Source organism: Heloderma suspectum, chromosome 10, assembly GCF_057233095.1.
Source record: "Heloderma suspectum isolate Gila_16-S chromosome 10, 16-S_ref, whole genome shotgun sequence".
NCBI classification, from domain to species: Eukaryota; Metazoa; Chordata; class Lepidosauria; order Squamata; family Helodermatidae; genus Heloderma; species Heloderma suspectum.
Window position 1 is genome coordinate 2,625,860 of NC_139467.1, and position 25,503 is coordinate 2,651,362.

Here is a 25,503-nt window from a genome sequence, read left to right on the forward strand (position 1 = left end):
GGGACGGAGGGAGCGAAGGCCGGAGGGAGCGGCCCTCCACATTAGTCCGTGCCATCCACACGCCCTCCCGGCCTCCCCGCAGAGCTTGACGCGCGTACCCGGGCTGGTTCTCCATCCGAGCTCGGGCCTGGCAAGCGGGACAGAGCGGCGGGCGACGCGCCCCTGGCCATGCGCAGAGCGCGTTTCCCCCCCGCTGCCTTGCTGCCGGCCGCACTGCGGGGAGAGGCAGCCGGGCGGAGCCGCCCCAGGCCGGCCAAGATGGAGGGCGGGAGGCGGCGCAGGCAGGTGAGCCGGGCCGGGCCGGGCCGGGCCAGGCCGAGCCGAGCCGGGCCGGGCGGCGGGGCGCGGCGGGGCGCGGCGGGGCGGAGCCGCGGGCGGGGCGGGGCACTTCTGGTCCAGCCGCTCCGAGGCGGCGGCGGGGCAGGCGCGCGGATCGGGGCGGGCCCGGGGCTGATCCCGCATTGGAAGGGCCGGGGGGGTTCAGTGCACGGCGAGGCTGCACACACGCCCCCGGCGCCCCACAGCGGCGATGCCCCGGGCTGCTCGCCCTCAGCGCGGGGCGCAGAGCTAGGCGGACTCGCTGGCCCCCCAGATCGCCCAAGGAGACCCCCCTTTCTGAGGAGGGGTCTGGATCCCCGTCCCTCACGTTCTGAGCCGCTCCTCCGGAGTAAGGTAGGGACGCGCCCGGGTCTTGGGGAGATGGAAGGTGCACGGTGGCCGGGCCGGCTTTTCCTCCTCCTCCTCCTCGCCCAGCAGACGGTTAAAAGCGCGCAGCTCCCCGCGCGCCCCGCGGATGCCCTGTTTCCGAAGAGCAGCGCAGGCAAGGCGGCGGCGGCTCAAATGCGAGTCAAGCGGCGGCGCCAGTGTCTCTTGCAGGGCCCTCTTTACTCAGAAGTAAGCCCCGCTCTGTTCAAGGGGGCTCACTCTCAGGCGAGCGCGCCCAGCATTGCAGCCTTGGCAAAGGAAGGCAGGGAGAGGAAGAGAACAGCTGCAGTGCAATCCTAGCCGTGTCTACTCAGAAGTAAGCCCCACTGAGCTCAATGGGAATTGCTCCCCGGTAAATAGGTATAGGGTTACAGCCCTGATGAACTGTTTCTAATTGCGCGGAATCACCGCGGGTCTGGAACCTCTGGCGCAAATAGTTAGAGGCTTCTAGGGCAAGCTTCCCCAACTTTCCAGATGTGTCGGACTACAGCTCCCATAGCTGGCTGGGGGATTGTGGGAGTTGTAGTCCAACGCATTGGGGAAGGCTGTTACAGGGTCTGAGCTGAGAGGAGGTTGTCGGTTCCTCGCCACCTCCCGTGTTGGGCCTCAGTGCAGCCAGCGCCACGCACAAGCAGCCCAGGTGGGTGGCACAGGGTCACATGTTGAATGGTGTCGATGAAAGCCTGCAAGAACTGTACACACCCAGGCGTGCTTGCAATGTGCCCAGACAAGGCTGGGCTGCCCTGGCCTTCTCCATTCACATCACAAACAAGTCTCAGTGCGCACCGCTTCCAAGGACATGTAGCACAGCGAAAGGGGTTCAGCCAGCCCTGGCTGGGAGGTTCTCCCCACCCCCCCACCCCTGTGTCTGTACATGCGCCTTCGCAAAAGAGCCCAGTGCAGGGATGCTCACCATAGTCATTTCTGTTGTAACAGCAGCCTGAAAAGAACCAGGAGTCAGGGGGAGTCGCTTTGTCCATGTGGGACAGCTTCCCTTGTTTGGTTACCTAGAAAAGCTTCCAACTCTCTGCAAGTGAGTGTCGCTTTACGAGCTTGGGGGTTTCTGCGCACCTTTTGCTGATGGAAGATGTGCAATCATTTGCTGCAATGGCTTCTACAGGAAGACCGTTCTAAGGGGTCCATCTTCCCACAACCCCCACAGCAACCACCTGTTCCTCCACACACCACTCATAGCAACTACAAGGCCAGCTGGTACTTCTCAAGGGGCTGGATTGGTCCCTGGGACTTGTAGGATCTGCTTCCCATGCCTCTGTGCATGCACAAACTGTCTTTTGTTGTTGTTCAGTCGTTCAGTCATGTCCGACTCTTCGTGACCCCATGGACCATAGCACGCCAGGCCTTCCTGTCCTGCGCTCTCTCCCGGAGTGTGCTCAAGTTCATATTCATTGCATCGGTGATGCTATCTAGCCATCTCATCCTCTGCCGTCCCCTTCTCCTTTTGCCTTCAGTCTTTCCCAGCATCAGGGTCTTTTCCAGAGAGTTTTCTCTTCGCATTAGGTGGCCAAAATGTTTGAGCTTCAGCTTCATTATCTGTCCTTCCAATGAGCATTCAGGGTTGATTTCCTTTAGGATGGACTGATTTGACCTCCTTGCAGTCCGGGGGACTCGTAAGAGTCTTCTCCAGCACCACAGTTCGAAAGCATCAATTCTTCGGCGCTCAGCCTTCCTTATAGTCCAGCTCTCACAGCCATACGTTGCTACTGGGAAAACCATAGCTTTGATTAGACGGACCTTTGTCGGCAAGGTGATGTCTCTGCTTCTGACTATGCTGTCTAGGTTTGCCATAGCTTTCCTCCCAAGGAGCAAGCGTCTTTTAATTTCATGGCTACAGTCACCGTCTGCGGTGATCTTGGAACCCAAGAAAGTAAAATCTGTCACTGCTTCCATTTCCTCCCCTTCTATATGCCAGGAAGTGATGGGGCCAGATGCCATGATCTTCGTTTTTTTAATGTTGAGTTTCAAACCAGCTTTTGCACTCTCCTCTTTCACCCTCAACAAGAGGCTCTTTAGATCCTCTTCGCTTTCTGCCATTAGGGTGGTATCGTCTGCATATCGGAGGTTGTTGATAATTCTCCCAGCAATCTTAATTCCGACCTGTGATTCATCCAACCCGGCATTTCTCAAGATGTACTCTGCATATCAGTTAAATAAGCAGGGCGACAATATGCAGCCTTGTCGTACTCCTTTCCCAATTTTGAACCACTTGTTTGTTCCATGTCTGGTTCTTACTGTTGCTTTTTGACCCTCGTACAGGTTTCTCAGGAGACAGGTAAGGTGGTCTGGTACTCCCATCACTTTAAGAATTTGCCACAGTTTGTTGTGATCCACACAATCGAAGGCTTTAACGTAGTCAATGAAGCAGAAATAGACGTTTTTCTGGAATTCTCTTGCATTCTCCATGATCCAGCTAAAGTTGGCGATTTGATCTCTAGTTCCTCTGCCTCTTCGAAACCCCGCTTATACTTCTGGTAGTTCTCAGTTTGCATACTGCTGAAGCCTAGCTTGTAGGATTTTGAGCATCACCTTGCTGGCATGTGAAATGAGCGCAATTGTGCGATAGTTTGAACACTCTTTGGCATTGCCCTTCTTTGGAATTGGAATGTAAACTGACCTTTTCCAGTCTTGCGGCCATTGTTGAGTGTTCCAAATTTGTTGGCATATTGAATGCAGCACTTTAACAGCATCATCTTTTAGGATTTTAAATAGCTCAGCTGGAAGACTGTCATCTCCGCTAGCTTTGTTGTTACTAATGCTTCCTAAGGCCCACTTGACTTCACTCTCGAGGATGTCCGGCTCAAGTTCAGTGACCGCACTATCATGGCTATCAGGGACATTGAGATCTTTCCTGTATAGTTCTTCTGTGTATTCTTGCCACCTCTTCTTAATCTCATCTGCTTCTGTTAGGTCCCTGCCTTCTTTGTCCTTTATCATGCCCGTCTTTGCACAAAACGTTCCCTTGAGATCTCCAATTTTCTTGAAGAGATCTCTAGTTTTTCCCATTCTGTTGTTTTCCTCAATTTCTTTGCATTGTTCATTTAAGAAGGCCTTCTTGTCTCTCCTTGCTATTCTCTGGAACTCTGCATTCAGTTGGATATATCTTCCCCTTTCTCCCTTGCTTTTCGCTTCCCTTCTTTCCTCAGCTACTTGTAAAGCCTCATCAGACAGCCACTTTGCTTTCTTGCATTTCTTTTTCTTTGGGATGGATTTCGTTGCTGCCTCCTGAACAATGTTACGGACCTCCGTCCATAGTTCCTCAGGCACTCTGTCTATCAGGTCTAATCCCTGAAATCTATTCCTCACCTCCACTGTATATTCATAAAGGATATGATTGAGGTCATACCTGAATGGTTTAGTGGTTTTACCTACGTTCTTCAATTTCAGCTGAAATTTTGCAACAAGAAGCTCATGATCTGAGCCACAGTCAGCTCCAAGTCTTGTTTTTACTGACTGTATAGAGCTTCTCCATCTTTGGCTGCAAAGGACATAATCAATCTGATTTCGATATTGACCATCTGGTGATGTCCATGTGTAGAGTCGCCTCTTGTGCTGTTGGAAAAGAGTGTTTGCTATGATCAGTGTGTTCTCTTGGCAAAACTGTATTAGCTTTTGTCCTGCTTCATTTTGTACACCAAGGCCATGCCTGCCTGTTATCCCGGTGATTTCTTGACTTCCTACTTTAGCATTCCAATCCCCTATGATGAAGAGGACATCTTTTTTTGGTGTTAGTTCTAGAAGGTGTTGTAGGTCTTCATAGAACCGATCAACCTCAGCTTCTTCGGCCTCAGTGGTTGGGGCATAGACTTGAATTACTGTGATGTTGAATGGTTTGCCTTGGATTCGTACTGAGATCATTCTATCGTTTTTAAGATTGTACCCCAGTACTGCTTTTCCTACCCTTTTGTTGACTATGAGTGCTACTCCATTTCTTCTAAGGGATTCTTGCCCACAGTAGTAGATATGATCGTCACCTGAATTAAATTCGCCCATGCCTGTCCATTTTAGTTCGCTGATTCCCAAGATGTCGATGTTCAATCTTGCCATCTCATGTTTGACCACTTCCAGCTTACCTTGATTCATTGATCTGACATTCCAGGTTCCTAAACAATATTGTTCTTTACAGCATCGGATTTTCTTTTCACCACCAGACACATCCACAGCTGAGTGTCCTTTCGGCTTTGGCCCAGCCGCTTCACTCTTTCTGGCACTACTTGGAAATACCCTCATAGAATCATAGAATAGTAGGGTTGGAAGGGGCCTACAAGGCCATCGAGTCCAACCCCCTGCTCAATGCAGGAATCCAAGTCAGAGCATCCCTGACAAATGGCTGTCCAGCCTCTTCTTGAAGGCCTCCAGTGTGAGAGAGCCCACCACCTCCCCAGGTAATTGGTTCCATTGTCGTATTGCTCTTACAGTCAGGAAGTTTTTCCTGATGTTCAGCTGGAATCTGGCTTCCTGTCACTTGAGCCCATTTTTCCTTGTCCTGCACTCTGGGATGATCGAGAAGATATCCTGGCTTTCTTCTCTGTGACAACCTTTCAAGTACTTGAAGAGTGCTATCATATCTCCCCTCAGTCTTCTCTTCTCAAGGCTAAACATGCCCAGTTCTTTCAGTCTCTCCTCACAGGGCTTTGTTTCCAGTCCCCTGATCATCTTTGTTGCCCTCCTCTGAACCCTCTCCAGCTTGTCTGCATCCTTCTTAAAGTGTGGTGCCCAGAACTGGACACAGTACTCCAGATGAGGCCTAACCAGTGCTGAGTAGAGAGGAACTAGTACTTCCCTCTGCTCTTCTCCAGTAGTATATTGGACACCTTCCGACCTGAGGGGCTCATCTTCCGGCGTCATCTCTTTTAGCCTTGTGATACGTTCCATGGGGTTTTCTTGGCAAGAATACTGGAGTGGGTTGCCATTTCCTTCTCCAGTGGACCACATTTTGTCAGAACTCGCTGCCATGACCTGTCCGTCTTGGGTGGCCCTGCACGGCATAGCTTATGGCTTCACTGAGTTACGCAAGCCCCTTCGCCACAACAAGGCAGTGATCCATGAAGGGGAGTCTTTTGTTACTGCTCAGTAACTGTAGCCACCTTCACACCAGTGAGGTGAGGGGTAATAGCGTCAGGTCAGAGCACAGGGTTTCCAGCTGGCAGGTTTGAGCCCTGGCACCTCTTTCTGTTAATCTAAGCCCTGCTAGAGGAGGGGTGGGGGCAGGGCGGAATGCTGTTTATCCTTATTCCCGAATCCTATGCCACAGTAGTCGCCTTGCAGATAACTCCACAAAAGTTACTGACACAGATATACCTGTGATAGCCCTTTGTGACTTGAAAGACGAAGAGGTAACTGCTTTTTAATTTACTTTCTAAATGTTTTATTTAGTAAGTGATACTACATAAATAAATTGGTTCCTTAATAACAATAAAGGAATAATAATATTATAATAATGGTATAAAAATACAATATCTGTATAGATCATATGTAAAATTGTATCCAGCTTCTGTCAACTTCCCCTGCTGGTTTGCATGAGGGAGACCTCAGCACAGCACAGGTGACCAGATGAGTGGCTACTTCTAAGCCTGCACAACAGTGTTCCTTTTGGTTGTGATTCACTATTTCTGGAATATGTTGGTTGTTGTGTATTATGCACAGGGAGTTCACACATGGATCATGGTTATGTGTGTGTATATCGCTGGCCTTGGCCAAGCATGCAGCTCGTTTGCAAATGGAAGGTTTAAGCATCCAGCTTCTTGGCATATTGTAGTTCTGGTGGCTGTGGTATTTGTGTACCACAAACCAAGCTACTAGCCCTGATGGTTGCAGAGATGAGAATATGACAGTATCCTATACAGTGTCCCAAGTGTGGTTGCAACATAGGAATGCCTTTATGCAAAGCGATGGTCCAACCACACTGGGAATACTGTGTACAGTTCTGGTCACCGCACTAAAACATGAGATTGTAGAACTGGGAAAGGTGCAAAGAAGGACAACCAAAATGGGGGCTGAAGCAACTCCACTATGAGGAAAGGTTACAATGTTTGGGGCTCTTTAGCGCAGAAAAAAGTGGAGTAAGGAGGAACATGGTAGAAGTGTATAAAATGATGCACAGTGTGGAGAAAATGGATGTGTCTTTCTCATAGCTCTAGGACCTAGTGGGAGCTGAATGGTTGGAGATTCAGGACAGATAGAAGGAAGTCCTTCACACAGCACATCGTTAAATTATGGAATTTGCAACCATAAGTTGTGGTGATGACTGTCATTTTGGATGAGTTTAAGAGGGGGTTAGAGAAATTTGTGGAGGGTAAGGCTAGCCATGGCTACTAGTCCTGATGGCTACACGCCACCTCCAGGGTCTGACAATGAAGGCTGTGGCTCTGATGTCAGTGGGGTGGGGAATCCTCTCTGGGTTTCAGTCAGAACTCTAAAGGAGCTATCCAAGATGCAAAGCACCTTGGATAGCTCCTTTAGAGTTCTGAGTGGTTCTGATGGAAACATGGAGCAGATTCACCACCCCATTGACACTGGAGCCACCAGCCTCCACTGGGGCCTGAGTATTAGTCGCTGGGGAACACGCACGGGAGGGCGCTCACGAGCTGATATCCTGCTTGTGGGCTCCCCATCGAGGCATCTGGTTGGCCACTGTGCGAACAGACTGCTGGACTAGAGAGGCCTTTGGTCAGATCAAGAGAGCTCTTCTTGGAACATGCCAGCAAATTGTGGGTGCAAGCAAGGTATCTCTGCCCTGTTCCGCACAGTCTAGGGCCAGTCTCCCTGGAGGAGGGCTTTCTGCCATATGTTTCTGCCCAATTGCGAAGATCCTTTTCAGAGCCACGCCAGGTGCTGCAGTCCACAACGGTGCGATAGGTGGCAACCACAGAAAAAGCCTTCTTGTAGTGGCCCCTTCTCTCTGGAGTGCCCTTCCCAGGGCGATCTGCCTGGTCTCTTCATTATATCCATTTCAGGTGTGATCCTATGCATATCCTGAGGCCGCTGCTCCAACTCTGGCGGCCATGTGCCGAGCCGGGTTTTCTTACACACAGCAGCCGAGGGCTGGGGATCGGGGAGGGGGAGTGGCTGTTATCTACTGGGAGTCCTTGGTCTTCACCAGACCCCCTCTCCGGGAAACCAAGGTTGCTGAGTGCATGTACTGGAGGTCTGGCCTGAAGGGCAGTCTGCAGATTCTGCTCGTGTACCGTCCACCCCACTGTGCGACTGACTCCCTGGCTGAGGTGCTTGAGGTGGTCTCTGATGTGCGTGTGCAGTCCCTTAACTTATTGGCGTTGGGGGACTTCAGTGTACATTCAGAGGCCATCCTCACGGGGGCACCTCAGGACTTCATGGAGACCATGGCTTCCTGGGAGCTGCACACTATTCCAACTGGGCCCACCCATGTAGCCGGTCATGCGCTAGACCTTGTGTTTGTTTCTGGAGAAGCAGGGAGTGATCTGGAAGTCGGGGGTATATCCACCACCCCCTTGTCATGGTCAGATCACTATCTGGTGACGTTGGACTTCTCGGTTCCACAACCCCTCCACAGGGGCAGAGGACCCATTAAAATGGTCCGCCCCAGGTGCCTTATGGATCCGAATGGATTCCTGAACGTGCTTGGGGATTCTCTGGAGCACGCCAACAGCCACTCGGTCGAGGCCCTGGTGGGTGGCTGGAATGCTGCAATCACTGGGGCATTAGATCGGGTGGCTCCGAAACGCCCTCTCCCCATGAACAGGGCTCGGACTGCACCATGGTTTAATCCGTGGTTACGAGGCCTGAAACAGGAGGTGAGACGGCTAGAGCACCGGTGTCAGAAGTCTCGCTCCGAAGACGATCGGTCATGGGCTAGAGCTGTATCTTCAGCCTATCACGTGGCGGTGAAGGTAGCAAAAAAAGGAATATTATGCTGCCACTATCGCGTCTGCAGAGTGCTGTCCCAGGAGGCTGTTTCAAGTGGTCCGGAGCCTGGTCGGTCCAGTTGCTCCGGAACCACTGGAGCATTCTAAGGCCTCCTGTGAGGCCTTGGCAAGGCACTTTGCGGATAAAATTGATCGGATCAGGAGTGTTATTCCGTGCGCCATGGATACAGTTAGCGAGCAAGAGGCGGCCTGTGGCAAACCGGTTTTGTGGGATCGGTTCCAGCTTCTTCCTTCTGATGAAGTGGACAAGGTGCTTTCATCTGTAAGGCCAACCGCCTGCTTACTTGATCCTTGCCCATCTTGGCTCATTATGGGCTGCAGAGAGAGACTGGTGAGGGGATCAGGGCAGTGGTGAACGCCTCCCTTGAGGAGCGAGTGATGCCATCTGCCCTCAAAGAGGCAGTGATAGGACTGCTCTTAAAGAAGCCCTCCTTGGATCCCCAAGTTTTGAACAACTTTCGCCCGGTCTCAAAACTTTTGGGCAAGGTGATTGAGCGGGTGGTAGCAATGCAGTTGAAGGCACACTTGGAAGAAGCCGATTATCTAGATCCATTTCAGTCGGGCTTCAGGCCTGGGCATGGGACAGAAATGGCCTTGGTCACCTGGGTGGATGATATGAGGAGGGCTCTGGATAGGGGCGAATGCTCCTTCCTTCTTCTCCTCGACCTCTCAGCGGCTTTTGATACCGTTGACCACGGTATCCTCCTGGACCGCCTGGAGGGGCTGGGCACTGGAGACACCGTATTGCGGTGGTTCCAGTCCTTCCTCTCCAGCAGGTACCAAAGGGTAGCACTGGGAGAGGAGGTTTCGGACCCGTGGCCGCTCACTTGTGGGGTGCCACAGGGTTCCATCCTCTCCCCGATGCTACTTAACATTTATATGCAGCTGCTGGGGGCTATCATCAGGAGGTTTGGGGTGCGGTGTCATCAATATGCGGATGGCACGCAGCTCTACCTCTCGTTCAAATCTTCACCAAGGTTGGCCGTAGAATCCCTGTCCAAATGTCTGGAGTCGGTGAGTGGCTGGATGGGGAGGAATAAACTGAAGCTGAACCCTGACAAGACCGAGGTACTTCTGGTGGGAGACAAGAGGAGGTTGGGGGATGTTGACCTGGTGTCGAATGGGGTACGGCTACCCTTGAAAGACCAGGTCTGCAGCCTGGGGGTCATTTTAGACTCCCAGCTGTCCATGGAGGCTCAGGTGTCAGCTGTGAGCCGGGCAGCGCTGTACCAACTCCATCTGATATGGTGGCTGTGCCCATACCTTCCTGACCATCTGCTCCCATTTGTAGTACATGCCCTGGTCTCCTCTTGTCCAGACTACTGTAATGTGCTGTATGTGGGGTTACCCTTGAAGATGGTTCAGAAGCTGCAGCTGGTGCAGAACATGGCGGCTCACCTGATTAAAGGCAGCTGCCAGTGAGATCACATCACTCCAGTGCTGAAGGAGTTGCACTGGTTACCAGTTGTTTTCCAGGCCAAATTCAAGGTGTTGGTTTTTACCTTTAAAACTCTATGCGGTTCCGGTCCAGCCTATCTCAAGGAGCGCCTCCAGCAACACCAGACAGGCTGCTTAACAAGATCAGCCTTGGATGGCCTTCTCTCTGTCCCATCAGCCAGGACAGCTGGGCTGGTGAGGACGAGGGAGAGGGCCTTTTCTGTGGTGGCCCCCACTCTGTGGAACTCCCTCCCTAGGGAACTCCGCCATGCCCCCTCTTTAATGAGCTTCCACCATGCACTGAAAACTTGGTTATTCAGGCAGGCATTTGGGGTAGGTTAGGGTATTTTTAAATAATGTTTATATATAATTTTACTGTTTTAAATTGTACCATTGTACATCACCCAAAGTGGCTGGGTGACTGGCCAGATGGGCGATTAAGAAATTTAAATAAATACATAAATACATAAATTTAGACAGAAAAAAGTTTTCCAACTCACATAGCTGGGGAATGCTGGGAGCTGTAGGACTTTTTCTGTCTAAACATGCATAGGATTGCGCCCTTTGATGCCAGGTGAACACCTTCCTCTTCTAGCAGGCATTTAAGCTGCTGTCTTAATTATCCATTTTACTTCTGGCTCTTTAATATTTTCAGTATCTTAATTTTTTTGACACTCAGATTGGCTGTATTATTGCGTTGGCTCTTGTTTCACTGTTGTTTTTTGGGAGGTTGTGATTGTAAATGGCTTTGAGGGCCTTTGTCAGCTGGGCCATGTATAAATCTAATAAAGAAAGCAGCTGGCGCGTTGCTGGCCGAGCAGCCCTGATTCTGGCAGAGTGGTGCCGCCGGGCCCAACTCTGATGATGCATCGGGGTCTGTTGTGAGGATGGGCGCTCTCCCTGCAGATGGGCTGGCGCGCCATTCCCACCGTGCTGAGCGTGCACGCCATGTGGTATGCAGCCGCAGAGCGAGCTTGGCCAGCCGACGCGTTGCTGCTTGCCTTGCTGGTGGAACTCGTTTTGGAGAGAGTCAAGGGGATGAGGCGCAGCTCTCGGGACGCAGCCTTCCCAGTTGGGGAGTGAGCAACCCAAGCCTGATCCAGCCCCATGTGTGTCCCCTCGGAGGGTAGTGCTAAACCTTCCCCGCCCCTCCCCGCAAGCTCCAGTTTAGCTCCCACCTGCTAGATGAGATCACCGGGTTGTTGAGGGGGTGGATTCCGCTTTGTGGCGCTAAATTCCAAATTTAGAGTAAACTTGCACAATCCGGTGCCGCAGATACTACGTATATTTTTTCCCTCCCCTGAACATTTCTGAATTTGGTTTGTCTGTTAATACTGTGTGGGAAAGACTAAAACCCTGAGTTTTTCCTGTCATGCCTTCACAAATTTACATCTCTCGATGTCGTTAATTCTTGATTAATGAATCCAGAGTAAAAAGAGAGCAGGGCTTAGCCTAGTTTTGATAGCCCCTGAAATATGAGGCCAAGAGCGCTTCTGAGAACGTGCAGAGTGCCTAAGTCACCTTCAGTTCTGGGATTAAGGGAAGGGCTTCCTCCTTGGAAGGTGCAAGTCCCCAGCCAGGCTCCTCTTCCTTCTTTTAGAAGGTAAGCATTGGAGGAGTGAAGACGCCTCCCTTGGGCCCCAGCACACGCCAGGGTCTCCTTTCTTCCCCAGCTGACTTGGCCCTGCCATGTCCATCATGGTGGAGCTTGGCAACAACGAATCGGAGAGGATGACGGCAGACGACATCATCGTCCATACTCGTCAGGCGATGAAGGGCCTGGAAGCCCTGCGAGGCGAGAACAAGAGCATCCGTCATCGTCTCCAAGAGGCTTTGCTGAAGGGCCCACAGCTGCTGGGCGAGAGGGAGGAGGCGGTGGCGGCAGAGTCCACGGACATCCAGGCCCTGGAACTTCTGGAGGAGAAGCATGATCTTGTCTGCAAGAGCTTGGAGGGGATTGAGCTGGGCATTGCGGAAGCTCAGGTATCGTGGGGCTGGTGGAAAAACGACTCTCTCCAGCTGAAAACTGGCTGCCATGGCCCTGTAGCTATTGGCTGCACTGCTGTGACATCATGGAATGTTTGCCAACGTTCTGACTGCTCAGGACAATTGTGTGGGCTGCAGAATGTTGACAATTTCTGGGAGAGGACTGGAAGTTTGGTTCAGCTGAGGAGAGAGCGGGGAGCATCTCAGAGGGGTTGTGTGCTTGGGGGGTGCTGTGGAGACAGGGGCATGACTGTTGGGAAAGGGGTGCCAGGGAGGCAGCATCAGGGCAGTGGTGAAGGAGAAACCCTAAGGCAGGGACTAGGCAGGGACTTCCTTGTTTGTGTGTGTGTGTGTGTGGGGGGGGGTTACAGACATTTAGAGTTGGAAAAGAATCCTCCCCCCCCCATGTCCTCCTGTCCATCCCACAGATGATGATTGCCCTGTCCTCGCACGTTGGGGCTCTGGAGGCCGAGAAGCAGAAGCTGCGGGCCCAGGTGAAGCGCCTCTCCCAGGAAAACCTCTGGCTGCGGGACGAGCTGGCGGTGACCCAGCTGCGGCTGCAGCACAGCGAGGAGTGCGTGGCACAGCTGGAGGAGGAGAAGAAGCACCTGGAGTTCTTGAACCAGCTCAAGCAGTACGACCCCAAAGGGGAGCAGGTGCGGCCAGGTGGGGGGGGAGAAGGATACCACGGGGCAGGGGTTTCAGCCCCCCAGATGCCCTGCCCCCTCATCTGGCTTCCTCTCTAATGCCAGCTGTGCCTTGAGCATGTGTGTGTGTGGGGGGGGATTGTGATTACTTGGTAGTGCTGAGGAAAGGAACTTTGCCCATGCTCAGAGTTGTCTTTTCCTTGATGTCTTTCACAGCTGTGTCCTGACATTGAAAATATGTTTGTGGGGATGAACTCTGATGTGAGGCTGCATATCTTAGAAGGGGGAAGGGTTGCAGAACTTAGTGTTATATAATGACAGATACTGAGTGAGAGAGAGAGAGTGCTATCAGCGCGTGTGGCGCTTTACGGAGTACAAGAGGGCAGGCCCATGCCCCAAGGAGCTTACAGTTTAAATTAAACACAGGGGAAGCAAGGGAAGGGAGTACAGGCAGAGGTAAAACGCAGTTGAAACCTGTGCTCACACTTGGGTGTGGGAGTTGATCCAAAGGCCTCCTGGAAAAGGTGACCTTGTCCAGAAATCCAGATATTCTGGAGACAAGTCAAAAGACATATAAACAGAATAAGTGGGCATGATTTAACCTTCAGTCTAAAAATGATGTTGTTAGAGCTTTTCATTCTCAAGTATCAGCATTTCATCAAACAATGATATCCCAGTTTATTAACAGCTGCAAAGTTGAAAATTGCTCCAAACTGGGAAAATATGAAAATAATCACATGTGAAGAGTGGATTAATCAAGTTTGGCAAGTAGTTCAATCACTGAAAATTAGTGAAACAGTTAGATTGAGAGATGGGAGGCAGCAAAACCGTAAATTTATGAAGGGATGGAGTCCTTTCATTGATTATTGGAAACCAAATTATAATTTAGAAATTAATATGTATGTATGCTTCACAGTTTCTTAAGTATCTAATTTGTTTAAATGAAGATTATATATTAATTAACATAAAGGTAGTGTAAAATTAATTATTCACTCTGCATCCTTAAGGTGTAGAAACATTTTCTAAAAACTCTGCAAAGAAAGTTTGAAGCTTAGTTGTAATGGGAAAAAAATCATGCAACAGATTTGTGCAGCCAATAGTAATTCTCATCTGGCTCATTGTATAGTTCAGTGGTATATTTTCTTATGTTAATAAAAACCCCTCAGTACAACATTACTTGACACAATGTAAGACAATTTGGAGCGATCTGCTTATTATGCAATGCTCCCATTTCACTTCTGTTTATCTGGTGAATGCTGACACTGCAAACTTGCTCACTTATTTTTATTTTTGCTGTTTTGCTGTTTTGCAAAAGCAAAAAACCTGTTTTGCTTTTTTCAGTGTGTAAAATTAGATACTTCAAGAAAAATATAGTTTAAGAAAAAGCCCTGCGATGGAGGAGGCCTGGGCCTGCCCTTCACTGTACCCCTTTCTCCCTGCAGGCAGAGCAGGGTGACTCGGAGCAGAGAAAGGGCAGCCTCTCTTCACTCTTCCCCAGCGATGACGAAGAGCAGAGGCAGGGTGAGTTTGTGAGGCGGTGGTGCTGGCGTGGAGTGGAGCGGGGGCGGGGAGCAGCTAGTGGAGAGAGGGAGGCCTGGAATAACCAGCTGGTTCTCCTAGCTGAGAGGGATTTGTGCGGCTTTGGGAGCGGCTTTAGATTTCAGCACCCTGCCAGGGGGAGGCTGCAGTGCATCTGCCGCCCCCAACTGGGTGCCCTCCAGATATGCTGGGCCACATTTGCCAGCATGGCTGGCTGGGGATGCTGGGCACAGTAGTCCAGGAAATCTGGAGGGCGCTAGGTTAGGGGAAGCTGCAATACATCTTCGCCTGTTCAGGTGTTCAGTGAGAATCAGATCCAGGCGCAAATTTAGTTTCTGTTCCCAGTTGTACAAAAGCAGCGGTCCGTAGCCGAGAAAAGTGGAATGTCTCCTTAATGCAGCATTAGCCTAATTGGATGCATGCAGGGGGCTGAGGAGGTGATAGGAGCTGTGTACACCCATTGAGGTATGTTTGAGGCTACGCCAAGTTAACAAGGGGGAAATGACCGGGAAGAGGCATGCAGAAATTCACATCCTAACAGCAGGAGTGAGAAACACAGAAGATAATAGATCAAATATTTCTCCGAAGTCATTGAAGCGTCGCTTTTTATGGTGAGGGAGCGGCCTGCAATCTCACTCAGGCTCCAAGCAATTCCAGTGCTTTGGTGTGTTCTTCCAACTGTCCACTAAAGTTCTCTCCAAGTGGCGTGACCCCAGGAGCAGAGATAAAATGTCTGGGGAGAGAGGGACTAAGTGACCAGCTAGGAATCCAAAACCCCAATGAATTCTGCTTCTGGCGGGTGAAGGGGAGGCCCAGTTTCCAGTTGCCCTGCGTAGTTTTCTTCCTGACCTTCACACCTCACAGTAGTGGACGCCGTTGTCTAACCCCCAGTTTTGCCTCAGCTGTGATTGTCTGCAGGTTCAGAAGAAATCTGGGTGCAGGATATCTTCCTCTTGGAACCCGAGGCTCGGCTGTGTGGGGAGACTGATGGCTCTGCCTTGTCAGTCAGGCATGGGCAAACTCCCAGCTTGCAAGATCTACTTTGGTTTTTCTTAGATGCTTGAGGCCCAGAGCCAGGTGCAAATTTGGGGTGGGGAAAGGGAGGAGAGGGAGCCAAATTCAAAATGGTGCCTCAGAAAATGGAGCCAAGTACTCAGAGCAGCCTTCCCCAACCAGGCGCCCTCCAGATGTGTTGGACTACAATTCCCAACATCCCCCAGCCAGCGATGCTGGCTGGGGGATGCTGGGGGTTGTAGTCTAGCACATCGGGGGGGCACCTGGCTGAGGATCGCTGACCTACAGGAGCTTATGAGCCATTCTCTGGGATAAGCTTCTCCCTCTGAAAGGCTGCAATGTTGTGGATTTTAACAGCCTAATTTAGGTGGGTGGGGGAAGCTTTTCTTGGTGCTGCTGTTCATCGGAACAGAGCCATCGGAACAGAGGGGAACATAGGAAGCAGCCGTATACCGAGTCGGCCGTGTAGCCCAGTATTGTCGACTGGCAGCAGCGGCTCTCCAGGGTTTCATGCAGGAGTGTTTTCCAGGCCTACATGGAGAGGTCTGGGATCGAACCTGGGCCCTTCTGCGAGCAAAGCAGGGGCTCCCCCCCCCCCGAGCTATGGCCCCTCCCGACCCCTTGCTCATCTCCTGCAAATCATCCAGCATCTCCTCTTTCCCCACGCCCCTCTGTGGCGGCCTGTTTCTGCCAGCCCGTGGCTGTCTCTCCTCCGCAGGGGGGCAGAGGCCGAGCGCAGCGGCGTCTGCAGCACAGCAAGGCGGTTACGAGATCCCTGCGCGCCTGCGCGCCTTGCACAACCTGGTCATCCAGTACGCCTCCCAGGGGCGCTACGAAGTGGCAGTGCCCCTTTGCAAGCAGGCCCTGGAGGACCTGGAGAAGAGCTCCGGACACAGCCACCCGGATGTGGCCACGATGCTTAATATCCTGGCCCTGGTCTATAGGTAAGAGGGTCGTGGGGTGTTGAGCAGGGAGGGTCTGTGGATCTCGCTCCCACAGTTCTTGCTTCTGGGCCGAGGCGGAGACAGAGCTTTTCTTGGAAGCAAGCCCAGAATTGAGCGGAAGAGCCAAAGTGGGCGGGAGACCTGGCAGGCTGGCTCTGCTGTCTGCTTGGAACCAGCAGGGATCCTGCGTGGAGATGGCTCCCCATCTGAGCAAGGACCCATCAAGGGTGGTGTTTCGCGTGGTTTTCTACATCATCTTACTAGATTTGCATGTTGAACATGCCGAACAATTTGTTTACTCGGGAATAAGTGGCACTGAGTTCACAGGGATTTACTCCCTGTGTTTAAAGTTGCAGCCTTAGAAAATTATACCTGGGCTGTTTACCCAAGTTATCTCCCAAACGCCAAAGGAAAAAGGGCCAATCCTTCTGAGGACAGGGAGGGAGGGGTGGGGTGGAGGCGCAGTGAGAGGCAGGCCAGATTAAATGTGGGAGGGGGACAAGGAAGGAGCAGTTACACTTAGATGAGACCTATGTCTGGGCCCATCCCAGTCCAAAAAGGTCAGCCCGGCATTGATGGTCTTACTCAGAAAGCACTTAGCAGTTACCCAGTGCGGCACAGAAGTAGTCAGAAGCACAGATCCTGCCCTCAAATTCGTGATGTAAAAATCACAGGCATAAGGGGAAAGAAGGAGTGGGGGACAGAGGGCTAGAAAACAGTGCTTAAATGCTTCTCCGCATCCCCAAATGGTTGCCCCCTACAGTCCGAGGGATGCCCCCAGGAGTCCTCTGCAGCATCTCCCACGTTTGTATCCCTTGGGTTGCAGCTGCTTGGGTAGCTATGGGCAGAGCCACGCTGGCTCCCTCCCACTCGAGACCCAGTGGAGGTGTGGGTGCTTTTTACACGGTCCTGCCTCTCCCCTTGCAGGGACCAGAACAAGTATAAAGAAGCCACGGAGCTGCTGAATGACGCCCTTGATATCCGGGAGCAGACCTTGGGCATGGAACACCCTGCGGTGAGTGTCCGGGGTGTGTTTGTGTGCAGCCGCACAGATGTCCTGGGGGCCTACAGGTCAATAGGAGGTGTGTCTTTGTGGAGGTTCACAACTAGGAGTTTTTCTGTCATGTGGGGAGGAAGGGAGGGGCTCTCCAAAGAAAAGCGCAGCCCAGTTGGATCCCTGGAAAGTTTGGAAGAGTTCTCTCTGCAGCCAGAGGAGTGGGGTGTCTGAGATGCTTCTCGGCCTTCAGGGGTGGGAGGAGAGCTTCCCCTAATCCCACCCACCTCCTCAAGGTCTCCCTGTTCTTCCTGGCAGGTGGCCGCCACGCTTAACAACCTGGCCGTGCTGTATGGCAAACGTGGAAAGTACAAGGAGGCTGAGCCTCTGTGCAAGAGAGCGCTGGAGATCCGCGAGAAGGTAAAGGGCCATCAGAGGGAGTGGGAGGGCAGGCGGGAAGGGAGGGAGAAATTCTGCCCCACGGGAAGCTGAATGGCGTGTCCTCTTACAATGATCCAGTTTGCAATTTGGACTCCTGCTAGTCATCCGAGGGACAATGGAAGGCATATGAGACCCTGCTCTCTGACTGTGGGAAATGCTGCCTGGCCCCCTCTCGGCCTTTGAGAGCTCACCCAGACATAGCTCATGCACTTTCAAGCAGCCTTAAGGGCTAGGTACTTGCTTTGCTTTTTAAAAACAAAAGCCACAATTTGAATGATGCTGTTTTCAGCATCCAGTGCCAAATTCTGACCAGTCACTGAATTATGGAATGCACATGACTTTGCGTATGATGGTCTTTTATAGTCACCTTTGAGCAGTAGGCATATTTCTCCAATTTTGGTGATTTGGGCGCAAGTGCAGATCAGTCTATTTCTGCTCCAGGTCACTCTCACATACGTCTGTTTCATCTCATTTCTGTGTTAATCTGCAATGTTATTTAAAAAAATTAAAAAACGGATGAAAATGCACATACTTTCTCTGAAAATATGCTTTAAAAATCATTCTGGCAAGTTTTTTGAGCCAGAATCTGTATCCATTCATGAAGTGCAAAATTCAGCAAATTTCTACCTTTACATTAGTCCAGGAAATGTGGATCAGCTCACTTCTTATAGGAAATCAGAGAGATGGAATTCCTTGAACATCCCTAGGTGCAAGTTTGGCTGAGGGTGGTGGGAGCTGTAGTCCGATGCCTGGAGTGCCATTTTTTGGAGGCATCCAGCAAGAGCAGCCTGAAAACAAAACTGCTCGGAAGGCTGTTGAAATGGGCAGGAGAGAAACAAACCGGAAAAAGGGACAAGCCATGGTTTGTTTGCTCATCTGCGAGACAATTAACGGCTAAAGCAACAAACCATGGTTACCATAAGTGGTGGCTTAGTGTTATGTGCAAACACAGCCACTTGGTCAGTTAGTATGTGGGCAGGATTCATAGCATGCATAGAAATCCCATTTCTCGCAGCTTGTTTTGGCACAGGTGCAGGGCGGGTGAGTGAGGAGTGCAGCTGAGGGCTTTTCCTGAATTGTGTGCGCCTTTCCTTTTCTGCTTCAGGTGCTGGGCACAGACCACCCAGATGTCGCCAAACAGCTGAACAACCTGGCGCTCTTGTGTCAGAACCAGGGCAAGTTTGAGGAGGTGGAGCAGTACTACCAGCGGGCGCTGAGCATCTACCAGACCCAGCTGGGCCCTGACGACCCCAATGTGGCCAAGACCAAGAACAACCTGGTAAAGTTTGTGGGGAGGTGTGTGTGTGTTTACTGGAAGACACTGCTGGGTCTTAAAGGCAATCTACATACTGTTAAATTAAAAAAATAAAAAAATTAAATGCCATCAGCAACAGGGTCACACCACAGTCATTGGAGTGTTAAGACTTGTAGAGGACTGTTGACTTCCTTGTTGGTGTTTTCATTTGGATACTGCTGTTAGTGATACAGTTATGGGTTAATTTTGTTGAAATATTTTTTTATGTGTAGCAATAGTTTGTTACAAGACTTCTTATATACAAACATACACATTATAATACCTAAAATATTCCTAGCATTTTTGACAATGGTCATTGTTTATTTTTCCTTTTGAAATTTATACTCTGCCTCAAGGCAGATTACAGACAAGTTTAACAAACTATGGATTACAAAGAACAAGAAAGCATTAAGGAAACAGTATAACAGCAGAAACTAATGGCAACCCCCAGCTACGCAGAAGCAAAGCAACACCCAGAAACAACCTCAGCTAGTCCCCAAAGCTGTCTGAAAAAGGCAAGCTTTCATGCGGCACCTGAAGGCATACAGTATTGGGGCTGGGAAGAGTATCCCACAGAATCAGCACCACCACCAAAAAGGCCCTGCTCTGATAGACTCCTACCTCAGGAGGGACTGTAGGTCAGTGGTAGAGCACCTGCTTTGCATGTAGGAGGTCCCAGGTTCAACCCCTGGGATCTCTGGTAGGGCTGAGAGGGACCCCTGCCTGAAAGCCCGAGAGAGCCACTGCCAGTCAGTGTGGGCAATATTGAGCCGCGGTCTGACTGGGCATAAAGCAGCTTCCTAGCCATTACAGCGATAGCCCTGCGATGTAGGCAGCACCAGCACCAACTGCAAATGGGGGCTTGAGGCTGAGAGACAGTGAGGCTCACCTAATGCTGCTGAGGGAGTTCACGGCAGAGGTATGGTACAGGTTTTGATCTTGAATTTTGGGGAAAGTCTCACGGAAAAATGAGCAAGTACCAAGACTTAAAAATGGCGTGTGAAGTTATGGGATGTGGCAAATGGACTTGAGCTACCCGAGCCAATTGGGGAACATGCAAACCAAGTCTGAAGATGAATGGGAATGTGTTAAGCAATTCTGGAAGAAGAGGTGGAATGTGGTGATTGGCTACCCTTTTCCTTTCCTGGGAGAATAGTGTGTGTGTGTGTGTACTTATAAGAATACTCCATGTGTGTGCGTGCGCACATGCATTCAAAAACATCTTGAGTAACATATTCAGGATAATTATTCTTGAATTATTATTTATCCCAATTATTTGGGGCATGGTACTAGTCAGTCAAGACGTATTGTAACCAGTTAATCTAATGGATTGATAGACTAAATGCTGTTGTGTTGGCAGGATACCAATGCGCAGGATCCCTGTGCGCTTTTGTGGCTTCCCGCATTGGTTTGTTGGTTCTCCATTCAGCTGGGGCCAGGCAGCCAGCCAGGCCTCACGGAGGCAAGATGGCGAAGGCAGCAGGCAGGGCGCTCACCCAGCTCACGTTGCCTCCCTTTCCCCTCGCCAGGCATCCTCATACCTGAAGCAAGGCAAGTACCAGCAGGCGGAGGAGCTGTACAAGGAGATCCTCTCCTCGCACGACCAGGAGGCGCCCACCAGCAGGGGCGGTAAGGGTGTTTCTTGGGTCTCTTCCAAAAGAGCTCGAAGCCTGGGTGGAGACTTTGCCACCAAGGGAGCCTTGGGAGCTCTCTTCTCGGCAGGTGCGGCCCCTGAATTTATGCCTTACTCCTTTCTCCCTCCCGCCCCCTGTCTTTCAGATGAGAGCAGGATGGGAGCTGGAGGAAGTGCTCAGTACAGCCAGGTATGTGCTGGGCTGCTTGGAGAAGCGCATTTGCTGCCTCTGTCCTGCATCTGGCGTTCTCCCTCCAGCCTGCTTCTCCCCAGCTTTCCAAATACACAGGTGGCGCCATCGTCCCTGTCCGGGGCGGGCCGGGGGGGGCGAGCCGTCACCCGGCTCTCGTCGCTCCAAGCAGCTAGGGCTTGTTTGGCTCAGAAAGCGAGGTTCTGCCTTTGCCCTGGTGGGTGGGAGCGTGCAACCAGCACTGGCTTAAGGCTGTCTAAAAATTCAGTATGTTTGAAAATACGTTTTGAAACTTAAGCAAGAAAACAGAGAATACTCCTTCAACCTGTTAAGCAAATGGAAACATGCCGCACAAGAAGTCTTAAGGTATGGTTTACAGAGAAAAGTAAATGCAGAAGAACCTCATGCACAGAAGTAAAATGTGGGACTTGCAGTGATCAAAAGGAATACATGTGTATGCTGTGCAAAATGCACTACAGTTTAACTCTTGTGAAAGCCTGTTAGAAAACAAGGTTAGGAAAGCGGTAGACCCAACTAGCGGCAGTTGAATTGTTACTTAGCTCCACTTAGACTTCCATCAGTCCACTTATGTCCAGTAACTGAGCCTTTGCAGAGGAATATCGAGCTTTTGGAATGTGTGTGTGTTGGGTGGGGGGGACTGCAGAAAAGCTGGGAAACCCCCAAAACAATTGGGGGAAAGGGGGTGGGGCAAGGAGGCATCAGTGGAGCCCTGGAGGGCCAGATCTCTGCCCCTGCCCTACCCAGAGCCAGTGACTGGAGTGGCTTCATCGCCCTTAGCTTTCATTGGAGTCATGGGGGCGGGGGGGAGAAACCCTGCAGTGAGATGGGCAAGTAACCCTTGGATTGGCTCAGGAACATTACCCAAGATCTTTGAATGCTGGGGGAAGATCCTGGGTCTTTTGCTGCTGGCGAATCCACGGCGAGCTTCTGAGAGCTCGCTGGCCCTCTCTGTACCCGACCTGCATGCGGCGGCTTCCCTTCCATGGGCCCTCAGCCTCTCTCTTTCCCTGCAAGGATGCCGCCGGGAGCCTGAGACGCAGCAGCTCCTTCTCCCGGTTCCGTGAGTCCATCAAACGGGGCAGCGAGAAGCTGGTCTCCAAACTCAAAGGGGAAGGGGTCCGGCGCCCCAATGCACCCCCAGCCCCTGGGTAAGTCTGTGTCTCTCCGGCCGCTGGAGCCATAAACCTTTGCCTTCAATTTACAATTTCGATTAGCCTTCCCCAACCTGGGACCCTCCTGATGTGTTGGACTACAATTCCCAGCATCCCCCAGCCAGCGACACATTGGGAGGGCCCTAGGTTGGGAAAGGCTGATTTATATAGACATCACCAACCACCACCACGTACAGCCAGGTTCAGAGCTTTATGGTGTGTTTCTGTTTGGCAGGATGAAGCGGGCCACATCCCTCAACGCGCTGCACATGAGTGAGAGCGTGGCTGCTGCGTCCCCGACGGTGAGCTTCTGGCGCCAAAGGGATGGGACAGGTCCGTTGCTCTGTGGTGCAGCCCTTGCCTGGCAGGGCAGATTTCCTGGGGTCTCTCTGGCTGAAGGGAGCCCAGGGTGGCACTCGTGGGGCTGAGGAGACCCCTGGTGGGCCACTGCCAGGCAGTGGAGGCAACGTGGGGCCAGGGCTGCAAAGCTGCCTTTCAGGCTGGGGGCCAAATTCAGTTTCAGGGCAGCTCTTGGGGGCTGCATCCCAGCCAGAGGCGGGCCTGAAGGCAAAGGGGGGGGGTCTGAAAACCTCAAATGACAGCCTCAGGAGAAGCATTTCAGCATTTGGGGGGAGGACTGTAGAAAAAGTGGTCATGGGAAGGGGGGGTCAGGTGATGAGGAAGTGGCCATTTGGGGAATGCTCACAGGCCGGATTCGGCCCACAGGCCTGAGATTCGACACCGCTGGGCACAAAGGGCCAATGGTCTGCGTCAGCATATGGCCAGAATCTACATCTGTGCTCTCTTTGGCATACGCTCCGCAGGGCTCATGCCCCGTGCTCAGCCCTTGGCATCTGCACTCGAAGGACCTCGGGTAGCGAGTGATGGGATATTCCTGCCCTGCCTCCCAGGAAGCCTCTCCCAGGCAGAGGGGTCAGCCCGGGGCTACAGGACTGGAGGGGCCAAGACATTTTGCTGATTGATGCAGAGCCCCCCCCACAGTCAAGGGGCATGGCCAAGGACAGCCAAGTTCTCCTGGCCCTTGCAGAAACCCACACATGTCCCTGCAGATCAGCCATCAAGAGTGGCCTGGATGGGGAGAGGCAACCACTCCTGGGATTGTTTGGGTGCCCACACTCGCACGGGTGCAAGCGAGGCAAGAGTTGACCTGAGACGCCTGCCCTGAGCCCCTTTCCCGAGGACGCTAGCTGGTGGCCCCACCCTTACGCCATCCACGCTGCGCCCAGCACGCCCCGTTGCAAGGGGGTCCTGGGGCACCATGCTCAGTGCTGGATTTCTCCCAGGCGGGGCTCAGCTGCTCTGGCACAAGCTGTGGGCAGTGGGGAGTTGCTTGGAGTGGCAAAGGTGAGGTGAGGTCATGCGTGTGGTCAGCAGCTCTCTGCCACGTTTCTCGTGGTCAGTTCTTCAGCTTTGCTCAAGACATGGGGCTGGAGGAAGACACGAAGCCGTAGGACTCTCAGAGGGGGGCAGGCTGTTCCAGAGGCAGCGAGTGGCCTAGAGATCCAGGCTGGCATGCTGGTTAGTGTGCTGGACTAGAAACTTGAGGTTACAACAGTGTAACCTCTCTCTCTGTTTTCCCCATGCAGCAGCCCAGCAGGAAGTTGACTGGTGCCCAGAGCCTGAGCTCCAGTACGCAAGACCTCATGCACAGCAGTGCCCCCTAGGACGGGGGGTCTAGTTTGCTCCCCCACCCTCCCCGCTGCACTCTTGCTGCCGGAGGCTAGGCCAACGTTCGAGCCTCTCCTTCTCCCCACCTTTGCCGGCTCCAGCCTCCAAGCTGGCTCCTAGCTCCGAGCGTGGCCATGTCCCCATGCTGAGTGGAGCCCTCTGGCTGGAGAATCAAAGGAGTGGGTTGCTCCTTGGCTTCCAGCTCTGGCCTGCATGAAGGGACACCCTTTCTCCCCCCACCCCAGACGGCCCTGGAGGGGGAACACTCCTGCTACAGCTGATGGACCGCTCTTTTCTCAGGAAGTGGGGGACAGAGTGACCCTCCCCAAAACAGCACAAGTGGGAGGCCCTCCGTCCCCCTCGCTGCTGCCTTAAACTCTGAATACAATCAGGTAACCTGCATTCCTTCGTCCCCCGTATTGGCAGAACCGTTGCGGTTTCTGTCCAGCCAAAGATCACTATTTATTCTATTTATGCAACAGGGAGACCTCCCCTGCCCCACCCTGCCCCCTAAATAAAAAGCTGGCTGTAAAGAGACACTGTCTCCTGTCCACTTCTTTGGGGTGCGGCAGCTGGTTCCTGCTTAAGAGACTGTAGTGGGAGAAGGGATCTCCAGGCAGCTTATCAGCTGGCAGTGCTTGCTGAAACCCCCAAATGGAGCGCCGGCCCAGACCTCCCACAAAAAGGCTGATTTCTGCAAAGGGAACATGGGTTCCTTCCCAGAACGAAGGCAGCTTTTCACCCTGCGAGCCAGACAGTAGAGCACAGCACAGCTCCCCCCACCCCCACGTGTTGGACTGGAGAGAAGCCGGTTCAAATCCCCATTCAGCCATGGAGCTCCCTGGGTGATGCCGGGTCAGTCACTGACTCCCAGCCTAACCTACCTCGCAGGGTTGTTGTGAGGATAAAATCAAGAGGAGGAAATTCATGTATGCTGCCTTGGGCTTCTTGGAGGAAAGGTGAGATATAAATGTAACAAATAAATAAGAGGCTGAAGAGCAACAGAACAGTGACCACCAGGTTACAAAAAAAACCCCACATACCCCTTTATTAAAAGTCCTAGTCCAAAATCTGGAATTAACAGCCCTCTGGCTGAAGTCTTTTTTGTGTGTTTGCCATGGCACAAGAACAGTTTGAATCGGCTGCCTGGTTTCCCCATCTGCTGGTGGGCTTGGATGCAAGAGAGAGAGAGAGGACTGGGTCCTGCCAAGCGGCTCCTCTTCGTCCAGGGGATCTGTTCCTTTTTGTGCTCTTTCCTCCTCTCTTCTTTCACTCCCTGGCCCTACCGCCATCACCTCCTCACACCTGGTGTGCAATCTCCTGCACTTTGCGCAGCGTTTCTTCCGACTGCAGCTGCTCAAAGGTGAGCAGCGACAGGCCCAGCTGGTCTTCCTGGGAAGAGCGAACAGAAATTAGGTGAGAGATGGGGCAGTCTGCTTCCCAGCATGCTCTGGGCCAGGAACGTGTACATCGCTTCCCCAGGAAAGGATCCAGGACGCACAGCACAGCACTGACCATGCTGTTTAGTGCAGTCCATCACTGGCATGCCCCAGGGGGCAGCCCCACATCTGTGCAACTCCCTGCTGCTGGGGCCTTTTGTTGCTGTCCTTGACCACTGGTGCCCTCCAGATGTGTTGGGCTACAACTCCCCGCATGCTGGCTGTGGGATTATGGTAGTCCAGCACATCTGGATGGCACCAGGTTGGGGAAGGCTGGTTAAGCTGTTGTTAGTTCCTTTGAATGGGCGGAGTGGAGCAGGAGGTTTTTTTATTTCTTGTTTAGCTGTCAAGCATCCATTGCTGTTTTAATTTCTAATGCATCCGCCCCTGGGCTGATCCAACACCATGTTAGAGACCCAAAGCTGTGCAACTGGCAGTGATGTGAAGCCTGCAGACTTCA

General features: G+C 52.1%; 2 protein-coding genes across 12 annotated transcripts in view; one reads left to right on the top strand and one right to left on the bottom strand.

Moving 5' to 3' along the window:
- The first annotated feature begins 212 nt into the window (after positions 1-212).
- KLC3 (kinesin light chain 3) overlaps positions 213-25,503 on the top strand; it is a 34,926-nt gene continuing 9,635 nt past the window's right edge. The window contains exons 1-13 of one of the 7 annotated variants that reach the window (XM_084814607.1): positions 213-285; positions 11,735-12,044; positions 12,476-12,703; positions 14,137-14,215; positions 15,966-16,191; positions 17,119-17,206; positions 17,504-17,605; positions 18,732-18,905; positions 20,450-20,549; positions 20,700-20,743; positions 21,779-21,912; positions 22,151-22,217; positions 23,523-24,140. In XM_084814607.1, coding sequence (XP_084670733.1) covers positions 11,751-12,044; positions 12,476-12,703; positions 14,137-14,215; positions 15,966-16,191; positions 17,119-17,206; positions 17,504-17,605; positions 18,732-18,905; positions 20,450-20,549; positions 20,700-20,743; positions 21,779-21,912; positions 22,151-22,217; positions 23,523-23,600 — 1,614 coding nt within the window. In that variant the 5' untranslated portion in view covers positions 213-285; positions 11,735-11,750 and the 3' untranslated portion in view covers positions 23,601-24,140. Of the gene's footprint in view, positions 286-370; positions 673-11,131; positions 12,045-12,475; positions 12,704-14,136; positions 14,216-15,965; positions 16,192-17,118; positions 17,207-17,503; positions 17,606-18,731; positions 18,906-20,449; positions 20,550-20,699; positions 20,744-21,778; positions 21,913-22,150; positions 22,218-23,522; positions 24,604-25,503 lie in introns of those variants that run through there. The other 6 variants (XM_084814608.1, XM_084814612.1, XM_084814610.1 and 3 more) reach the window with 6 other exon arrangements.
- ERCC2 (ERCC excision repair 2, TFIIH core complex helicase subunit) overlaps positions 24,638-25,503 on the bottom strand; it is a 28,900-nt gene continuing 28,034 nt past the window's right edge. For all 5 annotated transcript variants that reach the window (XM_084814602.1, XM_084814600.1, XM_084814604.1 and 2 more), the window contains one exon: positions 24,638-24,996. In XM_084814602.1, the coding sequence (XP_084670728.1) occupies positions 24,904-24,996 (93 nt within the window). In that variant the 3' untranslated portion in view covers positions 24,638-24,903. The remainder of the gene's footprint in view (positions 24,997-25,503) is intronic.